This window comes from Pleurodeles waltl, chromosome 10 (genome assembly GCF_031143425.1).
Source record: "Pleurodeles waltl isolate 20211129_DDA chromosome 10, aPleWal1.hap1.20221129, whole genome shotgun sequence".
NCBI classification, from domain to species: Eukaryota; Metazoa; Chordata; class Amphibia; order Caudata; family Salamandridae; genus Pleurodeles; species Pleurodeles waltl.
Window position 1 is genome coordinate 761,079,647 of NC_090449.1, and position 24,315 is coordinate 761,103,961.

The 24,315-nt window shown below is 43.5% G+C and overlaps 1 protein-coding gene across 4 annotated transcripts in view; it reads right to left on the minus strand.

Moving 5' to 3' along the window:
* Positions 1-24,315, minus strand: part of ACBD5 (acyl-CoA binding domain containing 5) — a 324,086-nt gene that overhangs the window by 144,259 nt on the left and 155,512 nt on the right. For all 4 annotated transcript variants that reach the window (XM_069211326.1, XM_069211324.1, XM_069211325.1 and 1 more), the window contains 2 exons: positions 16,937-17,146; positions 1,946-2,052 (listed from right to left, as the gene is read on the minus strand). In XM_069211326.1, coding sequence (XP_069067427.1) covers positions 1,946-2,052; positions 16,937-17,146 — 317 coding nt within the window. The remainder of the gene's footprint in view (positions 1-1,945; positions 2,053-16,936; positions 17,147-24,315) is intronic.

Sequence of the window (24,315 nt, forward strand, 5' to 3'; positions counted from 1 at the left end):
AAGGATATAAATCTGGGTCATTAGCAGATATAGGATCTGGATCATACAGATTCCAAAGATCAACCGTGTCACCATGAGAATACATCTGTGAATGAGTTGGTGAAGACAAAGTTGGTGGCTTAGTGGGTGGTGGTGAAAAATAAAGTTGTGGTGAATGAGGGGGAGAAGTATGCATAGGTAATGCTTCTACTTCAGTTTAAAAATCTTTGCTGGTGGTGGAGCAGTATCTAAATGTTCCTGGTTAAGTTTGGAAAAAGAGGAAAGGAGGAGAGTGGTTCCTTTTTGAAGGAATTAAGTATCCTATGAAACAACGTTCAGGACAGCCATTTGCAAGCCAGACAAAAGGGGCAGGACATTTAGCTAGTCCCTCAAACTGAGTGCATTGAGATAGCCCCATACAGAGGTTAGCAAGACTACCTTTCCTTTGTAAAGTCTCCTTTCAAATCCTTGGTGAAGAAGCTCCAGGACTGGTGGGTGGAGTGATATGTCCCTCTTCGTTCCTACAGGTAGTGAGGGGTACATTGAGGGAGGGAAAGAATTTGCCAAAAAGGACAGAGATTGTGGTCAGAACATGGGGAACAAAAGAAGTGGTAGAACAGATGGAAGACTGGTGGAAGGATAGACACACCCCTCTACTTTTCCACAAGCCAAGTGGAATCCTGCCGATCTCCAGGAATAGTTTAAGAGTATAAAGGACAATAAAAGAGACATCTTATGTACTGGAAGAACAACAGAGGGAAAGTCTGGAGTGCTGGCTTTCACCACAAGGACTAAAAGACACTCAATTCTGTGTTGTAATGTGTAGAACATAACATACATTTTAATTATTGATAGATTAATAAGATTAAATAAAATCCACACTAAACCATGCATTCACAGAGTAATTTTCTTACAGTAAATGCCAGTCCTCAATTTGGTGGCATGATGAAGGCTAAATAAAAACATATAGGCTTTCCTACATCTCAGTATTTGTCAAAGTCTAAATAAAACGTCAATATAGAGGCTCCGCACCTCACTGGTCACCCAATTTTACCCCTGGTTCCCCTCTGTAAATCCCAATAATATGCATGGTATATATCTCATCTTATGAGCACTACAGAAGGAATACCTTAAGCTTTGGTATACATTATTCACTTTGATTGAACTTAATCTGTATTTTGATTTTAGTATGCAGGATAACAGCCTATACTAATAGCTTATGCTTTATGACATTCTATGGTTCAAATGACTTAGGCCCTCATTACGAGTGTGGCCGTCTCAAGACCGGCACACTCGCGTTGGCGGTCGGACCGCCGCAGACAGGGCGGTCTGACTGCCCTATTATGAATGTGGGAGATGAGCCACGGTCCGACTGCCGGCCCCACCAGGTTGCCGTCTGTCGACAGCCTGGCATTCTCGGCATTCGCAATCCGCCAGGGCAGGGCTGCAAGCAGCGCTGCCCTGGGGATTACGAGTCCCCTTTGCGCCAGCCTTTGCATGGTGGTCTAACTGCCATGCAAAGGCTGGCAGAAAGGTGGCATCGGGGGCAGCCGACACACCACAACATTGCTGCCAGCTCAACTATGAGCCAGCGCCAATGTTGTGGTGAGTTTTCCACTGGGCCAGTGAGCGAAAACGCTGTTTTCGCCCGCTGGCCCAGTGGAAAACTCCGAACTGGCGGTCTTTTGCCTGCCGCGGCTTTGGAGGTCCTATGAAAGGGCCACTGAAGTCATAATTAATATCAAGTTTGATACACTTTCACTTTTCCTCAGTATTAGTGTCACATTAAACCTTTTCACAGAACATATGTAGCTGAAAATATATTTTGACTACATACTTCTAGAATGTTAATTCATAGTTCCAGCCTCTTTACCATTTAATGTACTTACTGTGAAGAAAATATATAAAACAGAAATAATCTAGATGTGAAAAGCTCCAAAGCAATGCTTTTATAAAGGTTATTTACCTCCTCTTGCCCAAACTGTTCCATAGAGTCACAGAAAACCTCACTGTCTGAATCGCTTGTTAAGTGTTGCATTCCAGAAATGTCTTCAGGAAGGTCCTTCTCCGTATCTGTAGGCAAAAAAAATCATCCTTTGAGGGTGGTACCAGTGTCCCCTGACCCATGGGTGTGAAGCCCTGGGAATTTCACTTAGTTGTGATGCTCAAACTCAGTAAACTCAATAGGTGGACAGAGGGCCAAGATTTGAAAGCCCTGCTAGAATGTAGCTCAATAAGGTGTAACTTTCACAGTTTTAGGATAGTGACTAAGGGCCTCATTATGACCCAGGCTGTCACCAGACCGCCAGGGCCACAGTCGCGGTCGGACCACCGCCAAAGTGGCGGTCCAACTGTGATATTACAACGGTGGCAAAAGAGCCACAGTCGGACCGCCGGCACCACCAGGTTGCTGCCAGTTGACAACCTGGCGGTCTCAGCAGGTGTAGTCCACCAGAGCAGCACTGCTTGAAGCGCTGCCCTGGGGATCAAGAGTCCCCTTTCTGCCAGCCTTTGCATGGCGGTAGCCCTGCCATGCAAAGGCTGGTGGAAAAGGGGTTCAAGGGGCCCTATTGAGTCCCCTGCACTGCCCATGCACTTGGCATGGGCAGGGCAGGGGCCCCAATGGACAGCCCATCGCAATTTCCACTGCCCGAATTACGAGCCGGTGTCAATGTTAAGGCACTGTTCACTACAGGCCCTGCAGTGAACTCCTAATAGGGCTGGAGGTGTTCTGGCCACACATGCGGGCTGATGGCAGTACGAGTTTGGCGGGCGGCCTCCACCGCCTGCCGAACTCGTAATGAGGGCCTGAGTGTTAGACGTGGGTTAACACGAAACAGAGGAAATTGCTAAATTTATGTTCTCTTGAGGCACCCATCTCTTAATCAACTCATTAACTGTTAAACTACCAGATACAAGACCTGTCTCCTGAGTAACATCAGGAGGGAATTCCCAAAAACTGTGTTGTCCACCATCATATTAGTAATCTTCCATATATCCCCAGTTCCTCCTTCAATTCAGTTCCATTCGGTGCCCACCCTGATCCTTCATGAAGGCAAATATCCCTGCTTGCACCCTCCTCCAACAGATGCCACTGTATTTCTCCTTTAAAATTAACCATTTCACGTGTGAGGTAGGGCACACCAGGGGCACTTGCTTCAAAATTGCTGCATTTTTTGAAGATGTTACCATATTCATAGCGGTTTCCCAAAAATGTGTAGTAAGCAGTGTCTTTTAAATTTACCACATGTATTTTACAACAAATATTACATTTCAGCAATTGGTAATGTTTTGCATTCTAAAACAATACAATGTAAAGGCTTATATAGGCGGCAGGTCTGCTCACTTGAGCAGCGACAAGGGACTATCACAGCGGACATCTGGCAAGCTGGCCCAAAAAGTCAAATGAGCAAGCCTTGGCCACTATCACCCCAAACCAAACTGAACACTCCACACTGATTGCGCAATTACGACAGCAGGTGGAGCACTTACAGGATCTTATACAGGATTCGGATGGAAGGTTGCATAGGAATAATGATCATACAGTGGGGGTCCCAGAGGAGGTGGACGGCCCCCATCCCACTCAGTTTATGTAAGACTGGTTTAAGTCAAAACCCCCCTGCTGGACCTATGAAACGTATTTGTAGTGGAAAGAGCCCACAAAGTGCCCATGACACCAGGCACTCCGCCGTGGCCAATAGTGGCCAAAATCCTTAACTACAGGGACTGGGATGTGCTACTGTAAGTGGCCCACGAAAAAGCACCTCTCCCTCTGGCAAATTCCACAATTTTGTTGTTTCCAGACTACATGGTCACAGTGCATCAAAAACGCTCTACCTTGGAAGAGCTTAAAAAACGCATACGCTCAACTGGACTGAAGTATGCCCTGCTGTTCCCTGCTAGGCTTAAAATACTCCATGCTTAACGGTCCCTTTTTTTCAACTCACCAAGGAGGCCTGTGAATGGCTAGACAGTCAATTTCCAGAATCCGCAGGTCAGAAACTACAAAAAGTTGCTTCACCTAAAACTCAGAGGATCCTCCTAGAAACAAAGAACATACACATGGCTTTGACACAAAAATATCTCCCACCCCACAGCAGGACCTAGAAGGTCGGCAAGAGGCGATACATTCTGCAAACTCTTTGAAACTTTCCAAGAAGCCTATAAGTTCAAGCACTTCTCATGGCAGTGGTTCAGACTCTGGTTTCATCAGTGGCCTAACTTCATTCCCTACCATCACTCCATAAAGGTTGCCTGGCCCTCTAATTGAGGGGGAATGAACATGCCATAACCCATCAGACCTCCCCCCTCTCTTTTTTTTTGGCACTACGACGGACCCTGAATCACAACATGCAACACATATGGAAGTGGCCGGGCAAGGAATAGACGACTGATCATGCTCCTGTAACCTGTTTGAACCTTACAGTTGGGTGACGGGTAGCTCCCTCTCTGGCCTGGTGCTACATGTTGTACACCACGCCACCATATTACTGAGGGGTTGAGTAATTCTGCCTGCTTACAGGTAACAAATGGGTACCAGGCCCGGCCGACCAGGACGTTAGGTCAAGATCTCAGACTACACTAATTGAGCATATTGCCTTGATTGGCTTTAACCCCCACTAGCAGATGCACTAGTTTCATCACCAGTTGAGTTGCTCAAGAGTTACCATAGTTTGGTCCAGCAACTATTTATTGTTGAACCAATTATTAATCATTAATTACTATGGCCCTCATTATGACGCCAGTGCCATACCGCCATCAGGCCGCCTGTGCAGCCTGAACCTCACCGGCCCTATTATGGTTTCCCTGCTGGGCCAGCGGGCAGACACAGTGTTTCTGCCCTTTGCCCAGAGGGGAACAGGGCCTTACCATTGCAGCCGGCTCCTAATGGAATGTGGTGGTGCACCAGCACCCGTTGCACATTACACTGCCTGTAATTTGGGCAGTGGAACGCGTGATGGGGGTGTGCATGGGGGACCCCCGAGTCCACCATCTGCCAGCCTTTCCAGGGCTGAGTTTAACGCCATGGACAGGCTGGCGAATGGGGACTCGTAATCCTGCAAGTAGCACTGCCCTTGCAGATTACAACCGGCAACACCGCCAGTCTGCAGGCTGGCGGCAGCCTGGCAGTGTCGGCGTTTGGACCGTCACTGTCATAATGTCGTGGTCCACAGCCACTTTGGCGGCAGTCCGACCGAGACCCTGGCGGTCTCGTGACCGCTAGGGTCATCATGGCCCCCTATGTATTGAAGTGTATTACCTGCAGTACCACAGGCAGAGGCATGTGGGAGTGGGGAAGTGGCACTGTTATTGAAATAGATGTCACAACCATTAAATAAATATACCGTAGTCACAAGGAATGTAGGGAGATTGGGCTCAGTACATAAAAGGCATAAAGTACTTGCACAACTAAAAAGGCGTCAAGCACAAATAGTGTTTCTACAAGAACACCTCACAAGGCTCTGAAGATGCAGGGAAAATGGTGCAGACAATTGTTCCATATGTTGTACTCTGCCTTTGCTCGTGGCGTAGCTATATGTCTTTGAACTAATGTTCCATTCAAGGTACTAGAAACCAATATAGATAGTCAGGGTTGCTATGTCATGCTCTGGGGCACCTTAGACGGTGAGCCAGTTGTACTGGGTTGTATATTTGCACCCAAAAGAGAACAGTAGGCATATTGGTCTTGGTTATCTTTGTCACAGGCAGGTTGGGCAGACTGTCCCTGGGTGCTAGGAGGTGACTTCAATGCAGTCACTGACAAGGGCGTAGAAAGTTCTCACTCCTGCTACCAGGTGCTGTTACAGCACCCCTGCAAGGCGCTAAAGAACTGGTTGTCGGGTTGGGCCCTATTAGATGTCTGGCGTAAGAGACACACCAAAAAGAGGGAAAATTCTTTCTATTCCCCCGCATGCGTTACACTCCTGTTTACATAGAATCATATGTCTAGCACATCTCCTACCCCTCATAAAAAGATCTGCATATTTGGGAAAAACACTATCAATCATAACTCACTCAAAGTGACTATTTCCTGGGGTCATGTGCCGACTCCAGTCCCTGCCTGGTGACTCCAACCAAGTCTCCTAGAAGACACTGCATAGAGGAAGATTCTAGCGACCACGATAGATACATATTACACCAGTAACGCGGGTATTTCCTCTTCCTCACTAATAGTGTGTGAGGCCTTTAAATAGGTAATATGAGACACCTTCCATTGCTTCGCTGGTGACAGCCAGGTGCAAAGTGGAACAAGAACTTTATAAAATAGAGGACAAGCTTAATGCACTAGAAAAACTAGCAGCTGCTGACACCAAAACGTCACATACATTACAAGAAGCGCGTATTCTACATGCAGACCTCCTTGAATGTCTCCGTATTATAGAATATCGTACTTATACACAGATGACACATGCAGAAGTGGATAAATCTGGGTTACTTCTTGCACGCCTGATTCGCCCGCCCATCTCACCCACCCCAATACTGACAACTGACCCCTCCTGAGGAGAAATAACCACACAAATTAGAATAAAAGACGCTTTTAAAGATTACTTCGCTACACTGTACAGTGCCCCAGACCCAGAGGAGAGCATACAGTTCCACAACCAGATTACCTTACCAAAACTACTACCTGCACACACTGAGGCACTCAGGGCACCGATGTCAGCAATCAAGATATGGGGGGCCATAAAGGAACTAGCCAGAAACAAAACCCCTGGGTCCTATGGGCTTCCTATCGAGTTTTATACTAATTACTTAACTAAATTAGTAGGTACACTCCCACCCACTACCAGGGAAGCATTAGTTACCTCCTTGCTGAAGCCTGGCAAACCCGCCTCCGAACTATCCTCATACAGACTACTGTCTATTCTCAATACAGAATATAACATTCTAAGCAAAATTCTTGCCAGTAGGCTGCTTCCCCAGCTACCATATCTTTTACATATAGACCAATGTTGCTTTGTTCCTCGCCACAGTACCTCTTTAAATACATGCCGGCTATTTTGCATAATAGAAACAACACGTGGACACTACCCATTTGCAAGTTGCATATCACTAGATATCTACCAGGCGGTTGATACCCTCGGATGGGAATTTATGCTAACAGTCCTTGCACGCTATGGTATACCCCAATACTATATTAGATGGATTTGTCTCTTATACATGCAACCTATGGTGAGAGTCAGGACTGGCGGCCACATCTCACAGGCCTGGGACATCTACAGAGGGACTAGGCAAGGCTGTCCCTTGTCACCCTTACTGTTTATGCTGGCAATCAAACCTATGGTGCAGTGGATTAGGCAGAGCTCCGCAGAATGGAGAATCCCCATAGGCCGCGCAATACACTCAATATCTCTATAAGCAGACAATATGATTCTTTATCTCAAATACTTCTGAACAGACCGGAGAGGAATTGTCCAACTACTGGACAATTTTGGATGGATGTCTGGCCTCCACGTAAATATAAACCAGTCCTGTGCCCTCTTTTCCCCCACACCAGCGAATTCAACACTGAGACTAGGCCAAGCAGCCCTTCAAGTTGCACCCCATACATTCTGTTACTTTGCCATACAAGTATACAGAGAATTATTTAACCTTATGCGAATGATCAAGTCCCTCAAAACACTAATTGCTTTCTGGACCACTTTGTCACTGTCAGCAGTAGGCCGAGTAGCCATTGTTAAAATGGTCATGTTACCAAGACTATTATACTACTTCACAAATCTCCCAGTAGTGGTGCCAACATGGGTGTTCCAACTGTTAAACAGTATGCTGATAGATCTCGCAAGGGGTTCGGGGCATCATAGGATTAGTCTACCCCGACTGCAATTAACATCAGGCAGTGGCAGAGTTGGGCCCAAGAATTCAAGGCTTATTGTACAGCAGGACAACTTCAATGGCTGTCTTAATGGCTAGTTGGACACAACTTATCAAAGACAGGCTATTCAACAACTCAAATGAATAAAGGTCAGTTACATAGTTTAATATGCCTGGGCAGGGCGCATCCACGAAATGTTCGTCATTTGCTCAGAGTGGCTCTCATGTATTAGAAGCTGGCACTAAAGTACACGCCCATACTTCCCTATGCGTCAAATGTCCTGCTAACGGGACTCCCTATAACCTCTGGTTTCTTAACAATGCCTAATAGCTTGGGAGGAGGAGGCGACCTCACACTGGGCTACCTGTTCCACAATAGTATGCTAATTTCCACATGCTGAATTTGTACAATTACATGGTCTCCCACCTACTCTATTCCTGACGCATGGGAGTATTCTCTCCTATGCACATTAACATGTAGCACCGAACAGGGACAAACCTCCTACACATGAACTACTCCAGGCCATACATGGAATGGGTGACGGTAGACATTCAGTTCGTTGCCTGTACCAGGGGATTACAGCTCACATAGGGACACCCCTACATGTGTTAAAACACAAATTGGAAGCATAAATGGGCCTTCATCTCACTGATCATGATTGGGCTTGGATTATAGAATATCCTAAAATTGTCTCACGCAATGCAAGATTCAAACTCATACAACTCTTTATACTACACAGAGCCTACCTAACGCCACATAGGATTAACACAATATTTGCCATCAACACAACAGTATGCCCTCGCTGCAGAGGCCTGGATGCTGACCTGCTTCACATGCTCTGGGCCTGCCCCAACCTTATCCCATACTGGATGGAGATCTGTTAGAAATGGGGTCTCTAGTTGGAAGAGGGATACACCAGAATCCTAGTCAGCACAAGTCATAACATAATCCTAATTATCTTGCGTCCACCCTCTGATAGCTTGGCACTGAGAAGCCAGGCTTAACTTAGAAGGCAATGTGTAAAGTATTTGTACAATAAATCATACAGTAACACAATGAATACACCACAAAAATGCAGCACACCGATTTAGAAAAATAGATACTTTTTATCTGAATAAAATAAAGTAAAAACGACAAAGATCCAATAAGCACAACTTGAAATATCACTTTTAAAGATTTAAAAGAGTCTCAATCTGTGGAAATAAACAGTTGTTTCATTTTTACACAAAATACCTGGGATGCGTAAAAAAATAACAACGCATGGAGACCGCAGAGGAGGAGATGCACGGAAAAATAAGGTTTTTTGTCAGACCTTCCGACACGGCACAGACGATGCATAATTTTTTGACAAGCTATAAGGGGTTTGCATAGTTTTTCGCCACGCAGTCTTGGTTTCTCACTGAAATGCGGGGGTATTTTGATGCTCAGGGACAAGTCATTGAAATTCCTTGATGCGCTGGAAGAAGGAGCAGGCGCTGTGCCGATCCAGTAGGTGATGCGTCAAATTTTCTATCACAAGGCAGGCGTTGAATCGAATTTCCAGTTGGAAAGTCAGGGCTATGTCGTTCCAGTCAGCTGTGCGTCAATTTTTCATCCGCGACGCAGGCTTTGTGGCGATTTCTGCAGGTGTTGCGTTGATTTTTGAGGCACAAGGAGTTTCTTGAAGCGACTAAGTCTATGGCAGTCCTGAGACTTCAGAAACAGGAGGCAAACTCAATCCAAGCCCTTGGAGAGCCCTTTTTTCGGAACACAGATTCCTTCCAGCAAAGTCAGAGGCCTTCAGGGCAGCAGGGCAGCAGGGCAGCAGTCCTTCTCAGCAAAGCAGTCCAGATGAGTCCTTTGGGCAGCCAGGCAGCTATTCTGACAGGGTGCAGGTTCAGAAGTGTCTAGGTTGGTGGGGTCAGAGACCCAGTTTATATACACCCAAAAATGCCTTTGAAGTGGGGGAGACTTCAAAAAGTGGTTTTGAAGTGCACATGTTCCCCTTTCAGCCCAGTCCTGTCTGCCAGGGCCCCCGTGGGAGGTTATCAGTCCTTTGTGTGAGGGCAGGCCACTGGCTTTTGATATGTGTCAGGCCGTTCACCCTTCCAGCCCAGGAAGACACGTTGAGAATGCAGATGAAAGCAGACGTGACTGAGCGTCCTGTGTTTGTAGTAGTCTGGGAGAAATGCACAAGGGAGCAGTCAACCAGCACAAACCAGACACTGATTGGAGACAGGCTGTAAGGCACAGATAGTTTTAAGTGCAGAGAAATGCTCACTTTCTAAAAGTGGCATTTCTAAAGTAGTGATATAACACCCAGGCTCACCAATAAGCAGGATTTTCTATTACCATTCTGGCCATACTAAATATGACCTGGTTTCCCCTTTCAGATCAGAATCTACCACCCAACAAGTATATGAGGGCAGTCCTAATGCTAGACTATGAAAGGAGCAGGCCTCACAGTAGTGGAAAACTAAATTAGGATTTTTCACTATCAGGACGTATAAAAAACATATGTATATGTCCTGCTTTTACCTACATAGCACCCTGCCCTATGGGTTACCTAGAGCCTTCCTTAGGAGTGACCTGTACGTAGAAAAAGGGAAGTTTAATGTTTGGCAAGTACTTTTAAATGCCATGTCGAAGTGGGAATAAAACTGCACACACATGCCTTGCAATGTCAGGCCTGAGACATGGTTAAGGGGATACATAGGTGAGTGGCACAATCAGTGCTGCAGGCCCTGGACACATGTAGTGCATTTTTCTAGGGACTTATAAGTAAACCAAATATGCCAATGCTACCATGTTTATGGGACAGAACATATGCACATTTGCACTGGTTAGCAGTGGTAAAGTGTGCAGAGTCCTAAAACCAGTGAAACCTGTGTCAGAAAAGTGGGGGGAGGAAGGCAAAAAGTTGGGGGATGGCCACCCCAAGGCTGTCAAGTCCAACAAGATCGCTGTGACCCTGGCCAACATGACTGATCTACACCAGTGGAATATCATAGTGCAATGCCTATTGGGGTTACCCCAAATCCCAAGGGATCCAAAGTAGTGCTCCGCTTTACCTGACCTACTTAACAGCAAAAAGATTGATAACAAGGAACTGGAAGTCCCCTGGACCCCCTCGTGTATCCCACTGGCGTAAGGAGGTGGAAGGATGGGGATTAGCAGAAAGCATGGCTTTGCGCAGGGAGGAATACAGGGGTCTCCGTAAACGTCCAATTTCAAAGTAATGGGACACATTCCTAGATCCTTCAGAGCCTAAATCAGCGAGTTACTTTTACTGAAAGCATATCCTGTACAAAATCCTCCCCTACTCCCCAGCCCTCTGTACATACTTCTATAACCTAACTCATGTTCACCACTACAAGCCCCAACTACACACAAATTAAGTGACTACTTCCTACTATGTGACAAGCTAGGTATTGGGTGGGAAGGGGGTTTGAGATGTTTGAATGCATTAAGCACCAACTTATATATCAACTATTTTGTTGTTACATAAGGATCAGCCCACATGGTGCCAAAGCGGACATTCTAAAAGACTGTAATTGATTATTTGTCAAGATATAGGCCCTCATTACAACACTGGTGGGCGGCAACCGCCGCCCGGCAAGTTGTAACCACCGTGCGGCTGCCCCGCTGGGTGGAAACCTAGTTTCCGCCTGCCGGCCCAGCGGGGATGTTGGCCGCAACACGGGAGCTGGCTCCAAATGGAGCCGGCGGTGCGACGGGTGCAGTTGCACCCTTCGCGCATTTCACTGTCTACTATGCAGACAGTGAAAAGCTCCATGGGGCAGTGGCAGGGGGCCCCACAACTCCCCTTTCCGCCAGCCTTTTCATTGCTGCTCCTACCGCCATGAAAAGGCTGGCGGGAGGGGGACTCGTAATCCCCTGGGCAGCACTGCCCTGGCAGATTACAACCACCGGGACCAACGTGGAGGTAAACCGCCGGTCCCGGCGGTGCGACCACGGCGGAAGGTTTGCACCGCCAGCCTGTTGGAGGTGCAACCGTTGAAACAGCCCTGGCGGTCTTTGACCGCCAGGGTTGTAATGAGGGCCATAATGTCAAGAGTATAACATGCAAGTACAAACCCTAATACAATTTGTGTTAAAAAGGCAGCTGTGTGTCTCTTTCTAACCTGGAGGATTAACTCCATGCCACTTTAAAGATAAAGATTGTTAGAAACGTAATGTTTTCAATACGAACAAGATCGTTTGACTACTGGGTGGTTAAACATCTTACCTTAATTAATTTATTCAAGTACTGCTCATAACAATTACCTTGTAATTTATGTAAGACTTTAAAAGCTTAAAATCAGTGGTTCTCAACCTGTGGTCCGGGGACCTCTAGGGGTTCCCGAAGCTTTCCTCAGAGGGACCGTGACTACTTAGAAAATTAACTAATATTAACAGATTAATAAAGTGTATATAAATAAATAGGCTAAACGTACCATTGAAAATTTTCTAACATCCTGTACATGTCAAGGAATTTGAAATTGGAAGCTAAAAATGTAATTAGTATGCTCAGATTGATTTGCGGGAGCAGTGCAGGTGCATCAAACAGAATACAGTATGGACGATGTGTGGTTTCAATTGAATTTAGAAAAGCCCCAACCTTCCTATTAAAATTTAAATGCTTATTTTTTTATTTTATTTGTTTGCAAATTAAATAAAATGTGTTATCAATCAATCAGGGATTTGTAAAGCGCAATACTCACCGTGAGGGTCTCAAGGTGCTAAGGAGGGGAAGGGGCAGAAGGTGGGAGGGGGAGGTGCTGCACATTTTGTGTATTGTTTTACGGTTCAAATCATTGATAATGTATAGGCTTGGGTAACCAGATTCCAGTAATGACTTAGTTGGGGGGGGTGGGGGGGGGGGAGTTTCCAGACTCCAATAATTATAAAGTGGGGGTCCACAGAAGTCAAAAGGTTGGTAACCACTGCTTTAATTAGTTCAGCATCTCCTCTGAAGTCACTGGATCCAGTGTATCCAGGCCCCGAATTCTCAGGTCTGGACTTTGAGGATGTAATAGTTCCAGCCTTAGGCCCACCAGAATACTTGTAGTTGCCCGGAGGAGCAACTTATAATTAGAACTTTAATATATGCACTTCATAGTCTGACCATCAAAGTAGTTTTCTCTCTACCCTTGTCAAACACAAAGAAAGTAAAATGTACTTATCAGTGTAAAAAAAAAAAAAAAAAATGAAAATCTTGCTCCAGTGCACTTTCTTTATCTGTGTAGTCTACGGCTTAGAACAAACAAGATCAAACAATTTGAGACATTTGTCAGCGCCCTTAGATCTCTTGTCCCAGCCATAGGGACAAGGAAACAATTATATAATAGCACCTGGTCAGGTCACTGAAAATATCTTAAAGATATCTGCCTAGGTGATCAAAGGCTGTGAAAGAGGTGCTTTTTCAATATCACAAGACAATCTTTTCAATTTCTACAGTGCTCGGGGGCATCTCAACCCAACAACAGAGGTACTGTTGGAAAGTAGACTCTCTCCCCTTTCATATGGTACATTTCCCTGGTGGATCCCTGCTAGGGGATTGCCATGGGAGGGCGAACCCTAAGCAGGGATCCACCAATAGACACAGCCCCTTGGGGGAAGTGCTTTTGTTCCCCCTGAATATACTTTTTTTGTGAGTTTAGTCTTTCTGCCCCCAAAGGAGGGGGTCAGAAAGCCCACTAGGCACCAGGGACTATTTTTGTTTATTAGGAAAGGGTGAAGGCTGTACAGAATGGGCACAGCAATGCCTCCATCCCCCTTCACACGGGGGGAAGGGGTTGGCACACATGGGTGTTATTAAGCCCACTGCGTACTAGGGACTTGTAGGAGTATAGAATAGTAGAATATTTGTTATTATCAATTAGATTTCGCTTCTTTTGTGCTTTTCAAATGTAAGCCACTGTATAAGAAAGATGACATTTTGAAAAATATCCTCCAACTCATATGATAGTAAGGGTACTCACAAATTCAGGTCTAGTAGACGTAATCGTATACTGCTTTTGACAATCGGCCAGTGTGACAAAAAGTTACATATGAAAATGGTGTAAACAAATGCCTGTTTTTTCCTACTCATTTTCAATATTTCTTTATTTCAACATTTATTTCCTTAGGAAAACTCTGAAGGATCTACACATATGACCCTTCACAGAATTTGGAATTTTGTCTACTTGCCAGAAATCTATAGTTTTTTTTAAATCACCCATGGATTTCAACCTGGTTTCCACCACAAACTGAAAGTAGGTTGAAAGCACGAAAAAGGGAAAATACGTTAACTCTTACAAAAATCACAAAACTGTGGTAGAAAATTAGGTTTTTTGATTCAGCTGTGCATGTTCCTGAAAGCTGGGAAGATGATGACTTTAGTACAGTAAACTGTTTGTCGATACAATTTTAGGGAAAAATACAGACACTTATCTGGAGCACGCTACCCCTATTTTTCTTTAAAAAAAGAAAAAAAACTCAACATTTTGATATATTTTGCCTATTTTCTCAGTCCCCTCCTGGAGAATCCACAAACACAGGGCACCATTTGAAACCCCATGAAAAAAGGACACAAATTTGCCATTGATTGTTTATGTGGACAAACATTTATGGAAGCCTAAATGTGAACTACATTAAACAACCAGAAAAAGGCTCAGCACTTGGGATCGGTGTGGTGGTGGTGGACGGTGGTTGGAAGGCCTAGCAGTGAAAAGGTTAAATTCATGACTCAGCACCGTGTTAACAGATTTGGATATTGTTTCATCTGTCCTCTTTGTTCCCCGTCACACTATTTCATTTGAACTGATCGTCAATAATCTAAAACCTACCACAAAAGTAGTTGACCCATCCTCTACATGGTTTTAAATGGCTTTGCAGATTTATCAAGTGACATGGTGGCAACATATGTTGCATGATATCAGCCCCCTTCACACAGTCACTCAGTGAGTAGTCAATATCACATGGTTAGAGACAAAGGGAGCTGGAAACCCTACTGAGAGTGGGTTTCCAGCTAGAGTGAAGAAGAGGACCTACACAGCCAATATCCATTATAGGTATGCAACTCTTTCTAGGACACTGATGGCATCCTCAGAAGCTTTTTCATTTGTTTTTTGGTGGGGAGGTAGAGGATGGGGGTTGAGGGTGTAAGTGCTTTTTTGGCAATGGTTAGCACAAAGACATGCTCCGTTCAAGGTCTTGCCCTCCCATATTTTTAAGAATTTTGCAGAACTACTCTTAGCTACAGTTAGCTTATTTTGTCAGGTAACATTATTGACAACTCTTAAGGAATGAAACGCCCTCTTTCTCCTACAAAGAAATAACTGACCTGCTTATAAGGAAAAAAAAAACCTGCTTGCTTGCCAACATCAGCATTCTTAATTTCCTAGCCAGTATGTTAAAATTAATTGTTGTAGTCCAGTCAGTAGAAATCTCAAGAAGCACAACCTGTTATATGCATTGCATCTGGCCTCTTTCCATATCATCTCTGTATGCTGGTTCTCCTGGACTGACCTTTATGTTCAATATAATCAATCACCCTCTCTTTCTGCAAAGGTTAGAAATGTTTGCAGAAGCAGCAGACATATTCTGTTCTATTTATAAGAGCTTCTTGACTAATGGGTGCCAAAGAGTAGAAACAGGCTTGTTTCCATCCAGCCCCTTTAAGTTGGTGGACTGTAGGGTCCTTCATGGTTCACTACTTAACTCAATACTCTCAAATGTCTACCAAGTGATCTTGATTTGTTGAATTTCAGACTGCCATTTAGGATGCCAGGTCTAAGTAGATATTCTAATCCACATTTTCACGGATGTGTTCAGACCAGTATAACACCTTGGTTTGTTGCTTGTTTAAGATCAAGTAGTGAATGAATGTAAGCTGATTCCAGTTAAAGATGCCAATATGGAGGTCATCATCACTGGATCCAAACTAAAAGTGGTCTCATTTCAACTCACTTCCCTTATTCTTTGAGAAAACCACAGATTTCAGAAATAAAGTTAATGATCAAGGTATTTAACTGTATTGCCAAGTTATTTAAAACTCACATAATTGAAATTGTCAAGGGGTCCTACAATCATAGTTACAGTATGAGTAAAGTATGGCCTTTTGATACTCAAAAAGAAATTGCTCTTTGAGTCGAAATTCTAATGAGTAGCAAGTTTGTCTACTGTAACAAGCTATAACTTGTAAAAGTCTGCTGTCTAGCTTGCAAAAGGCATTAAAGGTCAATCATGTCAGTAGCTCAATGTGATCTACAACGTTTCAGTAGTAGTCAGATCATGTTCCAAACAGTCTGCACAGCTCACAAAATTTTGTGGGAAGTAAGGAACAGTACAGCTAAATCCCTAGAAGAAGTATTCGATTTACGAACCAAGGCCACCTTGTGGTATCCAAATCCAAAGTGATCAGTAAAGAAAAATGCATTTTAAGTTCAAGGTCCACTAACATCGAATAAAACCCCTGCCACGTTTAGGTACAAGAAAAAAATCCTGCTATTTTGGAAAGAGATAAAATGTGTTCTGTTGTACTAGAGCACCTTCTCCTCCCTCCTTTCTAGTCCTCCCCAGTGGCCTTATGTTCAGCACAAAGAGATGGGTAGACCATCAATCTAAGTGTTGCCCTCCTTCCTAAGTCACTGAATCCCCCCTTCCGGCCACAAGCAGTACATATTAAAAGCCTTCTCTGCCGCTTTATTCACTCTTCTGCTCCATACATTTTGAATAGACTATCACTTCCTAGCCATTAGTCCCATCTTCTCTGCACACATCTTTATTCTCTATAGTGAATCACTTTTAAAATTCACTTTTTATAAGACTTTTACTACTTTTAACATTACATTTCCACATAAATCTTCCATTTCTGCTGGTATGATGTGGCAGCCTTAAAATGATAATGATGTCAACATCATCTGTTATAAAGTAATGCACACTAACCTTTTTTTGTGAACCTGTACTGTGCTTAATAAGCAATATTTCATATTATTCAACTAAATCTTATCCCAAGACAATGTAAAAATACATAGATATTCATGTAGCAGCACATCAACAAGTGTCTTTCGACACATTCTGTAGAGTGAAAGGGGTTTTGGTTTCAAATTAAAGTATTCATCTTCACATCTGTCCGTGCTCAGTAAGGGTGTGTTGGAAACATGACTGTGGGTTTACCTTTGTCCGTACATGCATCCGGTAAGGCTGCAGACTCCACACTACCAATACTTTGTTGTATGTCATTCTCATGGTTGATACCATTCAGAGTCGCTTTAGTGTTTGTGTCATTCGTAAATGCTGGAGCGATACTGTTTACGTTGTTGTAACCATTGGTGAGACTAGCCTCCGAACCATCTTCAGCTGCTTTGTTATGCTCTATAATCAATTCTTCAATGAAAAAGAAAGAGACTATTAATAAAACAGCATGTAAGAAAATCTCGATTTTCCTAGTTCATTTCCACAATCCATCAGAAAAACACTTCATGTTCTTTTGCCAAGCCACAGACGAACTCAAAGAGAGATGAGTTTTGAATGACAACATAGATCAGGATGGTATCATTTTAGGGGACACAACACCTATTTACATTAGAATGCCAGGACTTACATCAGGAGATACTACAATTTAATAAATCAAAGTAAAACATACCCAACATGACAATGGCAAGTAACAGAGAACAGGATAACAGATTAAAAAAAAAACACAATCAGAGGATTTCCGAAAACTCAGACAAGATAACAGTTCACAAATGGGATTGCTGGAAAAGACAAAGTTGAGCAGCGAACAGACAACTACTGTAAAAACTCAACCACCCAAGTGTATTTGTCATTTAGACATAATTGTGAAGTACACTAGGGGAACAAATGTATAGTAACCTAAAGCCTCAGAGTTTTAACGGTCAGGATTGAAGCACCTGATCTCCGTTCACATATTCTATAAAGGAAGCCAGACCATTACATCTTTAGGATATACAATTCCAACAATGGCTACAATCATTTCCATTATTAGGAAAGCCTACATCCAAGTCCACTTCAGATCTAAGAAGGAACTTCTATATGTTGCAGAGTATGAGCTTTGCCGGTAGGAGGTAGTGGGCGGCCAGTATGTGACATGACGAGTACAAAGCACACTTAAAAGTGGTATCCAGTACCTTTAATATGATAACCAGTAAGTACATAGATAAATGTACCGATGTGAAGTATTTGATCAATGATAACATTTCTTTCCAAAAATTAGACATGTGCACATGTCCACCAGATCTCTGGCATATCTCGTCACAGTACCACCAGGAGGACCCATTAATGTCAGGATACATGGCATGCTTTACAAATGTGTTCAGGAGCCACCTTGACAACACTGAATATACATTTTGCTTGCGTTGTGTGCAAGTGAAAGAACTGGGAGGTCTAATTTGTTGGTTCTTAACCTTTAGACTTGTGTAGATCCGCACTTGATCATTACTGGAACCCGGCACCACCACCCCCCAACATTCCCCACTGATGATTGTTGGAATCTCAGGACCCCAAAAATATTGTTATTTTACTGTACTGGTAGATGATTAAAATAGATTACATCACACATGAGAGAGGTCTACCTCTGAACCATGGGGAAAAAACAAAACATATTAAAAAATTAATGAACACTAGTGCACCACTATTTATAAATATTGTTTAAACCCCAGGCTCCACACTAGGAATAAAGGGTTGCTGGATTGTTGTAATACTGGATTCTGTAATAAATTACAAAATATTTGTTGTACTGTTTTTATGAGTCAAGGTATTAGGCTGAAATGAAACTTTAAAAATAATACTTGCTTCTTTTGTCCACTGCCAAGCCGAGGAGTAGAGATCCTCTCACCCAGTTATGCATATATGATTACAAGGGGAAAAGGAGCTGTTTACGAAGTAAGCTAAAATAGTTTTAAGAAATTGGGCGGTGAGGTATTGAGGGTGAGACAGAACATATGCGAGTGCACCCACACAAAAAAAATAAAACAGAATTTGTATTATGGTTATTCTTTTCTGTCTGTCCTACATAAAAAGTGAAAGAAATATTTATTTTATACAGTTTTAGAACATCAACCATGCTATATTTCATCCCAAAAAATCTACTTGTAGATACCATGTCTGAAGTACTTCACAATGAAATAACGGATTCCCATTCACGAGAAGGTGCCACAATACCAATTTTAAATAAAGCATAACAATAGGAAAATAGGAGAAACCTAAAATGGTCTATGCAAATTTATAATAAGCAGTGGTGTTTCAACATCCTGTATTCAGGATTTGTCATTTCTAATTGTGCTTGAAGTGCTGAAACCCGAGCTTCTGAATCTTTGGAATGCAGTTGCAAAGTTTTCACATTCAACTGTCATGCGGATAATGATGCGTTCTCACACTCCCTCACTAACTAGAGAGCAAACAGGTCCTCTGACTTTGCACTTTGCTCTAAAGTGCAAAGACTGATCTTGTATGACCTGGATGGTTTGAAACACCAACTCAAGTGACTGACTACAGTAGAGATACAGTGGGCTTATCATGGCAGAACTATTGTGGTATTACTATATTCTTCTTTACCATATTCTTTGCTAATCAAATTCTATGTCAGGACCAGAGGCAAGGATTAAGACTTTCTTCACTGCTCCAGCAGCCTGGAAGAAAAGTGGATCTGTTTCCCTTCATACTTTGAGAGATAGTATGGGGTAATTGTTTTTGTATTGTATTATTTTTTGCCCTAACGTGGTCTTCCTCCCTTAGGTTTCCCCGTTGGACTGCAGATCAGCACTCCTTAAATGGGCATTGTTGAACTTTTACAGTTGGGCCATGTGAGTGTGGTAATGATGGCTTGCCATTAAAGGGTGCTTGCATACCATTGAGACTCTCCTCGGGCTCCACGACTGGGGCTTGTTTCTTTCTCTCTCTGGCCATAAGGCGCTCTAAATGACTGCCACAGAACCTTGGCCTCTCACAGCCCCTACACAGCCTGAATCGAGACGCCCACGAGGTTCTGTAGCACTGTGAAGACCTCCCTTTCTGAATCTGGTGTAGTGATTGGTGATACAAGAAAATGGGTCTGTATTAATCCTGGCATTTCAGCACAGCAGGGCCCAGCTGCCTTCTTTTTCGGTCCCACGCCTAGGGGTCTTCAAACTCACCATATTGCAGCTTGTTCAACCAATGCCAACCATCATGCCCTCAGGCAATATTCAAGTGGAAGCAATACTTCTCAGCATAATACAGAGGTCCAAAAATACTTACATGGAAGAGGAATTAGCGCACCTCTTCTCTTTAGATGATGAATTCTGCGAGGCAGTGGGTGTTTCTATCCCCCACACTGACGTTGACTCTGGAACACCTGGAGAGGAAATGAAATGAGCTGACACAGATATGTCACAAATCCATACTTTTGAGTGGGGACTGCTCGGGGACTGTGGGGCTGCCTTTGCACACTGACCAGCCGGATTCAGTCCTTGTGAAGATGTCTAAGAGAATCACGGAGGCGACCTGAACGCCTTTGATAGGCTGAAAAAAGCTTCACTATCTTATTCTAATTAAACAAAACAGCTTCTGGATGCAGGGCCCGTGCTTTTGCTCCCACCACTCCCTGTCCCCTAACGGATTACGGTTAACAAGGCAACTCAGATGGTGAGCCAGGCCATTTCAGACCTTGGTGCCTGACTCTGGATGGCCAACCTCAACCCCGACTGAAACTGAAGCATTACGGCAGACATGCTGGTTACGAAGATCTTCTTCATCCCAGGTCCTCAGAATGTTCTACGATCAAGAAGAGGGCCACCTATGTAACAAGATGCTTGCAAAACCTCTGGAAAAAGAGGTCAGCACCCACTTGCAGGTACAACATCCATGTACCTCCTGAAATGGTAAAGTAGTTGTGACCCCCTCTGAAATTTATACCATAATGGCTACCTTCTTAGGCAAGTGCATCAGAGACCTCAAAAAAGGCAACAACCATTCCTGGCAGGCATGCTAAGATAATCTGCTTGATGTTACTGGTAAACTCATCAAAAGTTTGGATATGAGGGAAGAGGAGAAGCAGTCCAGTTCCCTCATCTTTTCAGGGATCCTCTCGGGTTGGCCCAAGGAGTTATGATTTTTCCTAACAAAACTAATTGCACCCTGACCGCAGAGAGGCGTTGGTCCCTTCTCCATAAAGTAGACCCGAAGTTAAGAGATCCGGCAAAGTCTGTGGAAAGGACCACTATGGAGTGGGACCCATTCGGCAAAACCTTTAACAAAGAGCTAGGAAAGTTCAACGCCACATTAAATTCCCTTCGCAAAGAGCAGGCCTTGATAAAAAGAATCTTAACCCCTAAGGTTTTCCATAGGGCCGGTCGCGGTAGAGGGAGCCCGACTACTGATTTTGCCTCAAATGTCCCCCAGAGAGGCCAAGGTTCTTGGTGGCTTCCAGAGACACTGTGGTGCAAGAGGAGGCGTGCAGGATCACATGCAAGGTGCTAACCGAGGTAGGACTTCTACTGTCTTCCCAACTAAAGGTGGGAAGGAAACTGGTTTAGTTCCTCCATAACTGGTGGAAACTGACGTCAGACGCCTAGGTTCTCTAGACAGTGCAGGGCTCCACATAGATCGATCGTAATGTATCAGAACTGTTGGGGAAGGGTGTTATCGTCCCCACCAATATCCAACCAAACAGCTTTGTAAGCAACCTTTTTTGGTGGGGAAAAAAGGATGGGGGTCATCTTCAAGTAATCAATCTCTAGGATTTCAACAAGAGACTAATGTATTGCCACTTCAAGGTGGAGGAAATCCATCTTCTGTGAGGCCTCCTGAGACCAGATAACTGGATGGACAGGTTAGACCTCAAGGATACCTATCCAATTTTCCCCTACATTGCAGATATCTGCAGATATGTGACTGTATGTGCTGCTGGCACTTGTTGTAGGTCTTTCTTTGTTTAGAGGACATTTTTTATGCTTTTTATTACATATTTTATTGTTGACTCTTTTAAGGCAGAAGCTGTTTGTGTTCTTTAAGATAAGGGGCCTGTTAGAGCCCTTCTCGCCATTTTTACTACTACCTGTGTAATCAGGTTAGCAGTCTAGTTGTTTGACTGCTTGACGGCTGCGTGAGCTCAGACGCTCTCGAGCCAGTGCTACTTATCCTGCCCAAATGCGGCTGCACCGCCTTAGCGTGCTGTCTCAGGCAAGCCCGTCTGCGCCTGACCGGGACCAGGGGCTGGTGACTATGCTCCCCACCAGGTAACTTCAGGTCGCCTTTACTACTTTTCTCAAACTCTCCATCTTTTAGCGAGAAGTCTATCATGCAAGTGTTTGCATAAGATTGTCCCAGATAATTTGAAAGAGTGTGACTGTCTGGTCACCTCGGACTTCCCGCGATGTATGGACACCTAATAAATCTTTAGCTACAGGATATAAGAGGCCTAACAACAATGCTGGTCTAGCCAAGGGCCCTCTAAGTTACGCCTTAATGAACGCATGCTCCTTAATCAAACACCAAATGGAAATTAAAGATTTGATTAGTATAATATAGATTGTTTGTTTATTACTGAAACCTGGGCAAAAAATTACTCCAACCCAGACTTTATAAATGCTACGCCACCGGGATATATACATTATAGACTGGATAGAGCTTCTGGCAGAGGTGGAGGGTTAGCAATTATTTGCAGATCACACCTTTCTTGTCAATGGAATGGAGCTACTCCTATATCAGAGATATATGAGGGAATGTATTTTAAAAAACGTCAGAAAAACTTCATATTATTGGAAGGACTACTGGTCTATTGGCCTCCTGGCCCCACTCCACTTTTTTACAGTGCTGGCCAAATTTAACTGAACCTCTAATTTTATCTACAAAAGGTATCATTTTAGGAGATTTCAATCTTCATTTTGATGATAGCCAGAGTTCAAATATTGAGGAATTTGTAAGCCTTATGACTGCCTTAGATTGGGAGTTGAAAGTCACATCAGCTACTCACACAGCAGGCCACTGGCTTGACGGGATATTTGCCCGTTCGGAAGATCAGATGATGCTGATGAATACTCCTCTTGTCTGGACAGATCATCATCTCTAATATTTAGATTTATGAGGGCTCACCTATCCCAGAGTTACAGTACTAATGAAAAAACTATTAGGTGTTGGAATCTCATCGATAAGCAACAACTAGGTCCAGCATTAGTGGCAGGATGGGCACCCGCCAAGAATCTTTCTCTATCAGCTATGGATAGTTTTAATTATGGAATAAATACTGCAATTAACCAACTTTCTCTACTTAAGACCTATATTCCTTCAGGAAGGAAAATCCTAGCTGCCCTTGGTTTACTGAGGACCTTAAGCAACTCCAAAGGAAATATCACCAACACAAACGGCAATGGAGGTTAGATTCTAGTTCGGTGGAGAAATATAAATTAAGAGATATTTTTACATTTTATAAAGAGGCCAGTTCTAAAGCTAAATCTGAGTATTTTACTCAAAAGATTATGGAGGCATTGAATACCCCCAGAGAACTTTTTAAAGCTGTACGCTCCCTGACAATACCTCCTTCCCCTGTGGAGTAGGAAAATTCACAGGAGTTTTATAATAAGGTGGCAACCTTTTTTTAAAATAGAATTTTACAAATTCATTTGAGTTTTAATCATTCTGTACAGATAGACTGCTTAGCCGATTTTACAAATAGCACTGTAGACCTGGACTGTCCTCTGCTAACCAATTTTCAGACATTACTCCCTGAAAGGATTGAAGGACTGATGTTAGGAATTAAATCAGGCTCCCCTAATGATCCTTGTCCTCCTCAGATTTTGAAGCAGGTTCCCAACCTTCTTTCAACAGCTCTCGCCCCGGTTTTTATGGAAGTTCTTTCTAAAGGAGTCTTCCCCCTTTGTGGAAGGAAGCAAAGGCATTTCCTCTCAAAAAGAAACCTGATGGAGCTGGACATGATTTGAGCAATTTACAACCTATCTCTTTACTTCCTTTTCAGGCCAAGATTTTTGAAAAACATATTAATTATGAATTAGCACATTTTCTTCACAGTTCAGGAGGCTTAGACTCTTCTCAACATGGCTTTAGGAAGGTTCATAGTACTGAATCAGCACTTATCACCACCTCTGACACGATTCGTAGATTGGTAGCCTTACTAATCCTGTTGGATTTATCTGCAGCATTTGACACCATCTCGCCTCAGATTATGGTATCCTTTCTCCATCAAGCAGGAATTAGAGAGAATGCTTTGAAGATCTTGGAATCTTTTTTAAAAGATAGATCTACTATTGTGAGTTGTGGAGATTTTAGGGCACCGGCATCTTGTTTGCCTTGCGATGTCCCACAAGGCTCCTCACTTAGCCCCACCTTATTCAATCTATTTGTTGCCCCTTTAGCCAGAATCATTTGCTCATTTGGTTTATATCCTCCTCCTAAGCAGACAATACTAAATTGATTGTTCCAGTTTAAAAAAACTGGGAGGAAGTGGCTGATCATTTTAATAACTGTATGCGAGAAGTGAATAGGTGGATAGGCCTGAACTGGCTAAAGTTGAATAGTAATAAAACTGAAATCTTGTGTTTTGG